Here is an 8326-nt window from a genome sequence, read left to right on the forward strand (position 1 = left end):
CTCTCTCTCTTTTAATTTTCCTTGTTAAATCTGAATCTTGGATTGAGAAGTGAAGGAATTCTGTTTCCTTCTTGGTCTAAGATCTCTCTTGGTTGTTCTTCTGCATAATTTCAGAGAATCGATAGTTGAATTTGAGTTTTCATTTGCTGCTTCATTTTTTCTTTCTTCTGCAAATTTGTTTTCTGTTGAATCAAGGAAGGGCTTGAGATCTAGACTTGTTCTCTAGTCTCACTGATTCCCTAAGATCTTCAACATTCTTTTAAATTGCTGCAAATTAAGCATCGCTTTCTATTTTTAATTCTTCAAGCATTTTTACTTTTCTGTTTGAAATCTGCTGCATCCCATTTCATATTCTAGCTCTCTGCTTGAATGCTCTTTACATTTTCTTGTTGAATTTTAATTTCCAGCACCCCAGCCCCGTTACTTTTCATGCAATTTACTTTTCTTGCAATTTAAGTTTCAGCTATTTTACTTTCTTGTTATTTAAGTTTTATGCAATTTTACTTTCTGCAACTTTAAGTTTCCTGTCATTTATAATTCTGTTGGCTACATTCCTCCAATATCCCTTCAATGTTAGCTTGACTAAACTAATCACCCACTAAAATTGCTTGATCCATCAATCCCTGTGGGATCGACCTCACTCTAAGTGAGTTATTACTACTTGATGCGACCCGGTACATTTGCCGGTTGGATTTGTGTGTTGGAAATTCGTTTTTCCACAAAAACACCATCACTTATCAAGTAATCTCAAAAACCTTATCCCATTTCTCAGTTTTCTCTATTTCGAGTTTTGGATTTGAGGTGTTAAAAATTTGTGATTTTGATATATAGGGGAAGCTTAGTATCAAGTCTAGCAGGATTTGATCCAAGGTTATGTGATATAAGGTAAGAAAACTATTTTTCTTTGATTTTCTCCAATTATATGCAAAAATTATAGCTTGAAATTTTGAAGAATTGTTTAATTAGATTAAGTATAATTGCTTGATGGTTTTGGTGAGAATTTGGGTGCGCCACTTGATTGGAAGAGGATCGGGTGAGGTTTGGTTGCGTTGATTAAAGCTTGGGTATGATCAGAGAGGAGATTCAAAGGATTTGAAAATCGTCATCAACAAAGGTAGGGTCTTGATTTTGGGTAAATATTATATAACGTTATGTGAAAACCTAGGCTAAATGACTCTAGGTTAGTGATGAATTGGAATAATTGATGTGGTTGATATTTGTTTAGTGAAAATGCTTATGATGGTTAATTGATGATTGTGAGTGAAAATGTGGCTGTAGGCCTTAATTGAAATGAATTATGTGTTTTGGTATGTTTTGAGGTTGGGTGACGTATTCTGAGTTGTGATATGTTATGTTGTTAAGGTTGAATTATTGTCAATGAAATAGGAAAGTGAATTGTTGATTGAATATTGTGTTGAATGATGATTGAATGTGTGAATTTGGTTAGTTAATGTGATGCCAAGGCATCTTGGCCAGTTTCACTTACCTTTTCTTTACTATTTTTAAGGTAGTTTCATGCATTTCCTTAGGAAATAAGCTAGTTTTGGGTAGATATTCACTTACACCTTGATTCAAGCATACATTGGGTAGAACTTTGATGCACTCTATTGCTTGATTTCAGGACCAAAGGAAGCAAGGAAGAACCACTTAGCAGTCACGTTAATCTAATTAACGTTACCACTAACGTGGAATGGGAGGTAACTTGCAAAGTTAATGAGAAAAGTGATTGCCAATAACGCTCTCGAAGCCATCATTGCTCACGTTAAGAGTCACGTTAACTAAGTTAACGTGAACTCTAACATAAAGAAGGGACTTTGAGCCAACGTTAGTGACACTTAACATTATCATTCGAGAATGTTAGTGACACTTAACATTGTCACTAACGTTGGCAATTGCTCATAAATGGCCACGTTAGGAGCCACTTTAACCTAGTTAACGTGGCATCTAACGTTAAAGGGGGAAGAGAAGCCAACGTTAGTGACACTCAACATTGTCACTAACATTGGCCTAAGGTGCAATGTACCACGTTAACTCCCACGTTAACTTGGGAGCTAACGTAAGAGGAAAGGGTGGTCGACAACGTTAGTGACACCCAACATTGTCACTAACGTTGGAAGCAACCACAAAACCCCAAGGAGCCACGTTAACTTCCACGTTAACTTAGTTAACGTGGAAGGCTAAAGATGATGAGTGAAAGATGAGCCAACGTTAGTGACACTCAACATTGTCACTAACGTTCCAATGTGCCCCTATGTCTCACGTTAAAGTCCACGTTAACTAGGTTAACGTGGCTTCTAACGTGGCCTTGCCAACCTTCGAGAACGTTAGTGACACTTAACATTGTCACTAACGTTCCAATGTGCCCCTATGTCTGTCACTAACGTTCTCGAAGGTTGGCAAGGCCACGTTAGAAGCCACGTTAACCTAGTTAACGTGGACTTTAACGTGAGACATAGGGGCACATTGGAACGTTAGTAACAATGTTAAGTGTCACTAACGTTCTCGAAGGTTGGCAAGGCCACGTTAGAAGCCACGTTAACCTAGTTAACGTGGGCTCTAACGTGAGGCAAAGGGGTACATTGGAACGTTAGTGACAATGTTGAGTGTCACTAACGTTCTCGAACTCATTCTTTCACTAAAACATTAACACCCCTAACGTCCTGAGCTAAAGTCTCTGCCCACTTCACACTTTCTCTCTGCAAGTAAAACCAAGCCCAAATGAAGAAGAGAACTACTTCAATCTCAAGATCCAAAGGCCCAAGACTTGAAGAGCTAGAGCCAACTAGAAGCTGAGAAGAATAGTATATATAGGAGTAGCTTTGAATTGTTTAAGGGATGGACGGAGAGCTAGGAAATAGAACTACTCTTTGTATTTTACTTTCTCTGCACTTCTAGCTTTATGATGTATTCTCCATCTTTGATTTTGATTTCTAGAGCTATGAACAACTAAACCCCTTTCATTGGGTTAGGGAGCTCTGTTGTAATTTGATGGATCAATACTAGTTTTCATTATTCTTCTTCTATCTTGTCTCTTGATTTCACTTGAAAGCTTTTGATCTTCATCCCATTGGGTAGTTATCTTGGAAAAGAAGCTATTCAAACTTGGATCTCTTATGAACCTTGGAAGAGGAATGAAGAGATCATGCTAGAAATGCTTTCTCATGTTGTACCAAATTGGGTTTGGAAGGATATGTGACTATAATCCTCGGTTTGGATGGATATGTGACTATAATCTTCTCAATACTTGATTTGGGAAATGCATGTGGTATAATCAGTGACCGCATTTCATCTCTTCTCATGAGCAATTGACCAAGGAATTGGCTATTGATCAAGATTTGAGAGATTGAATTGCAAGAAATTGTAATTTAATCAATTAAGATTGCCAAGGAGATCAATGAGTGCATTGATTGAGGAAGAGATGAAAATGAACTTGATCCGGAGAATTGCAACATCTCCTGCGCCCAATGAGTTCCCCAATTCTGATCTCACCCATTCTCTTTAATTTCTGCGTTTACTTTCATGAGCAAACACCCAATTCCCATTTACAATTCTGCAATTTACTTTCAGTCATTTACTTTCAGCCCTTTAATTCTAGCATTTACTTTTTCTGTTATTTACATTCCTGCCATTTTATTTTCTGCAAATCTCAACCCAAATTCTGAATTTGCTCAACTAGAACATTCTTCTAATTAAAGTTGCTTGATCATTCAATCCCTGTGGGATTCGACCTCACTCTATTGTGAGTTTTTACTTGACGACAAATTCGGTACACTTGCCGAAGGAAATTTGTTGAGAGACAGTTTCCACTTGCATCAAGTTTATGGCGCCGTTGCCGGAGATTGATTGTGCATCAACAATGATTAAATTAGGAGATCACTAGATTGAGCATTTTTGTTTTGTTGATTTAATTTTCTGTCTTAGTTAACCTCTTCCCTTCTCCCTCTACTCTTTCGTGTTCTTTGTTATTTACCATTCAGTTTGCTAACCCACTAACTGTTTGATATATTGCATCACTCACAACTAACAGTAATTCTGACAGCAATACTATCTGCACATATTATTACTTGCTTGTACTTGTTGGTTGTATGACAGGGAGAAGAAGCGGGGCTTCAACTTCCTTCGATTTTGAACCAGAGAGGACCCTCCTTAATCTAAGGAGGGAAGCAAGAGGAAAACGTGCAATCGGTGCTGAAGAGGAGGAGGAACACTTTGAACCAAACATGGAAGGCAACATGGAAAACCAACATGAAGAAGAGGCTAATAACCATGGGGGAGGAGGTAGAGCAAATCATGCTGGGGAGGATAGAAGAGTGTTAAGCTCTTACATTAATCCAAACCCAGGCAACTGTGGAAGTAGCATTCAGAAGCCCACCATACATGCCAACAATTTCGAGCTAAAACCTCAGCTCATCACTCTTGTGCAGAATAATTGCTCATTTGGAGGAGGTGCTCAAGAAGACCCGAATCAACACTTGACCACCTTCTTGAGGATCTGTGACACAGTGAAGTCCAATGGAGTCCACCCGGATGTCTATAGGCTACTCTTGTTCCCTTTTTCACTTAGGGACAAGGCATCCAAATGGCTTGAATCCTTCCCAAAAGAAAGCCTGACAAATTGGGAGGAGGTAGTGAATAAGTTTTTGGCAAGGTTTTACCCCTTCAAAGGATCAATAGGCTGAGAATTGAAGTGCAGATGTTCAGACAGCAAGATGGGGAGACACTTTGTGAAGCTTGGGAAAGGTTCAAAGACCTAACAAGGAGGTGCCCACCAAATATGTTCAATGAATGGGTGCAGTTGCACATCTTCTATGAAGGCTTGTCATATGAATCAAAGAAGGCAGTAGACCATTCCTCTGGAGGATCATTGAACAAGAAGAAGACCATTGAAGAAGCCATAGATGTAATTGAGACTGTAGCTGAGAATGACTACTTCTATGCTTCCGAAAGAGGGAACACAAGAGGAGTGATAGAGCTAAATAATGTAGATGCTCTGCTGGCTCAGAACAAGCTCATTACCAAGCAGCTAGCTGACCTCACCAAGAAGATGGAGAGGAACCAAGTGGCAGCAATCACTACCTCCTCAACAACCCAAGAAGGAGTTGAAGAAGAAGCAGAGGGTAACCTTGAGCAAGCCAACTACATTAGGAATTCACCTAGACAGAACCATGATCCATACTCAAAAACATACAACCCTGGATGCAGGAACCACCTAAACTTTGGGTGGGGGAATCAGCAAGATCAAAGCCAAGACCAGAGACGTTACAACTCCAACAACAATGCAGCTCATCAACAATTCACACAGAGGACATATCAACACCCCCACAACAACACTTCTACACACCCATATCAAAACCACAACAACACCTCTCATCCTTCCACCTCTAATCCCAATCTACCATCAATTGATGACAGACTCTCTAAGCTTGAAACCTTACTTGAGGGAGTATGCAAAGACGTCCAAAATAGTAAAGTATTTCGAGAGGAAGTGCAGTCAAACATGCAGAATCAAAATGCTGCCATCAAGAAACTGGAGACACAAATTGGTTATCTATTCAAGCAGCTTTCTAACCACAACCTTTGCAATGATAACAATTCAAGCAAAGAGAAGGAGTGTCAAGCTATAACACTTAGGAGTGGGAAGGAACTTAAGGAACTCTCCCAAAAACCACAAGAAGAAGGCTCAAATAAAAAGGGAGACGAGCAAGATGGAGTTTAAACTCCCACTTCAATTCCACAAAAAGAAAAAGGGATGCCAAAACTGAACATCTCAAGAGCTCCATATCCTCAACAGTTAAAAAAAAAAAGAAGGTGACAACCAGTTCGTGAGATTCTTGGAAATCTTCAAGAAACTACAAATCAACATACCCTTTGCTGAAGCAATAGAACAAATGCCACTCTATGCCAAGTTCCTGAAGGAGCTGATGACTAAGAAGAGAAGCTGGAAGAACAATGAGATTGTGATACTAACCGAAGAATGTAGTGCTATCATCCAGCACAAACTACCCCAGAAGTTAAAGGATCTAGGGAGCTTTCAGATCCCTTGTATTATAGGGGAAATCATAGTAGAGAAGGCTCTTTGTGACTTAGGAGCTAGCATCAATTTGATGTCAGTAGCAATGATGAGGAAGATGAAGATCGAGGAGGCTAAACCAACAAAAATGGCCTTACAACTGGCAGACCGATTGTTCAAGTTCTCTCATGGCATAGTAGAGGATTTGTTGGTGAAAGTAGGATACTTCATATTCCCAGCAGATTTTGTAGTGTTGGACATGCAGGAGGAAGCCAAGACCTCCATTATTTTGGGAAGGCCGTTCTTGGCTACTGCTGGAGCTATCATTGATGTCCAAAAAGGTGATCTTACCTTGAGATTACACAATGAAAAGATGACATTCCATGTGTTCAAGGCCATGAGTTACCCATCAGAACAATTGGGGGAATGCATGAGGTTAGACGCACTTGAAGAAGAAGTGCAGGAGTGTTTTGAAGAATAAGAGCATGAAGAGCCCGAGAGAACAATGGAGGAGGAGTATATATCAAGTGAGGATGTTGCAACAGCAGAGAGTCATGTTCAAGATGCACCAAAGGAAGAGACTGAAAAGTCAGAGGCACCCAAGGTTAAACTCAAAGCATTACCACCCACTCTCAAATATGTATACCTAGGAGAAAATGAAAACTACCCAGTAATCATAAGCTCATGCCTCAGCCAAGATCAAGAGGATGAACTGCTCAAGGTGCTGTGGGAGCATAAGGACACCATGGGATGGACCCTTGCTGACCTGAAGGGAATCAGTTCAGCTATATGCATGCATAAAATACTGTTGGAAGATGATGCAAAACCATCCATTCAATCCCAAAGAAGGTTGAACCCAATCATGAAGGAAGTGGTACAGAAAGAGGTTATGAAGCTTTGGCAAGGAGGAGTAATATACCCGATCTCAGACAGCCCTTGGGTCAGCCCCGTGCATGATGTGCGCAAGAAGGGAGGAATCACTGTGGTTCCCAATGAGAGGAACAAACTGATACTTACAAGGACCGTCACGGGATGGCGGATGTGCATTGACTATCGGAAACTCAATGAAGTTACACGAAAGGATCATTTCCCTCTCCCATTCATGGATCAGATGTTGGAAAAACTCGCAGGACATGCTTATTACTGTTTTCTTAATGGTTATTCAGGATATAACCAAATAGTGGTTGATCCTATAGACCAAGAAAAAACTTCATTTACCTTTCCATATGGAGTGTTTGCCTACAGGCGCATGCCATTTGGGCTATGTAATGCACCTGCGACTTTCCAACGTTGCATGCTTTCTATCTTCTCTGATATGATAGAGAAATTCATTGAAGTTTTTATGGATGATTTCTCGGTATTCGGAGATTCTTTTACTAGTTGCTTGAATCACCTAGCCTTGGTATTGAAAAGATGCCAAGAGACCAATTTGGTCTTGAACTGGGAGAAATGTCACTTTATGGTGACAGGAGGAATAGTTCTTGGCCATAAGATTTCTAACCAAGGAATCAAAGTGGATAGGGCTAAAGTGGAACTTATTGAAAAGCTTCCTCCACCCAGTGATGTCAAGGCAATTAGAAGCTTTTTAGGGCATGCTGGCTTTTACAGAAGATTTATTAAAGATTTTTCAAAAATAGCTAAGCCCATGAGTAATCTCCTTGTATCAGATACACCATTCATCTTCGATGAAACCTGCATGTTGGCATTCGAGCATTTGAAAGAAAGATTATCCTCTTCCCCTATCATCTCCCCACTTGATTGGAACTTACCCTTTGAATTGATGTGTGAAGCATCTGACTTTGCAGTAAGGGTAGTGTTAGGGCAGAGGAAAAATAACTTAGTCCATGTAATATACTATGCTAGCAAGGTCCTCAATGATGCTCAAAGAAATTATACCACTACTAAAAAGGAATTGCTAGCCATAGTTTTTGCATTTGACAAGTTTAGATCGTACCTCATTGGTGCTAAAGTCATTGTTTTTACAGATCACACAGCACTTAAATATTTATTTGCCAAGCAAGAATCAAAACCAAGACTAATAAGATGGATCTTATTATTGCAGGAGTTTGATATTGAAATCAGAGACAAGAAGGGAGTGGAGAACAAGGTGGCAGATCACCTATCCAGGATTCCTCATGAGGAAGGAGGAACACATGATATGAGTGTGAACGAGCTCTTCCCTAATGAGCAGTTAATGACAGTGCATAAAGCCCCATGGTTTGCAGATATTGCCAACTTCAAGGCAACTGGGGCTCTACCTCCAGGGATCAATAAACATCAAAAGAGGAAGCTCATGAATGATGCAAAATACTTTGT

At 39.9% G+C, this 8326-nt stretch overlaps 1 protein-coding gene across 1 annotated transcript; it reads left to right on the forward strand.

Moving 5' to 3' along the window:
• The first annotated feature begins 5888 nt into the window (after positions 1-5888).
• On the forward strand, positions 5889-6491 carry LOC107479548 (uncharacterized). Its single transcript, XM_016099677.1, has one exon. It carries the CDS (start codon positions 5889-5891, stop codon positions 6489-6491), a length of 603 nt encoding a protein of 200 aa, XP_015955163.1.
• The last annotated feature ends 1835 nt before the right edge of the window (positions 6492-8326 follow it).

This window comes from Arachis duranensis, chromosome 3 (assembly GCF_000817695.3).
Source record: "Arachis duranensis cultivar V14167 chromosome 3, aradu.V14167.gnm2.J7QH, whole genome shotgun sequence".
Lineage (NCBI taxonomy): Eukaryota > Viridiplantae > Streptophyta > Magnoliopsida > Fabales > Fabaceae > Arachis > Arachis duranensis.

Excerpts from the sequence above, each read along its gene's own strand:
- LOC107479548 (XM_016099677.1), top strand. The coding sequence starts at position 5,889 with ATGCCACTCTATGCCAAGTTCCTGAAGGAGCTGATGACTAAGAAGAGA.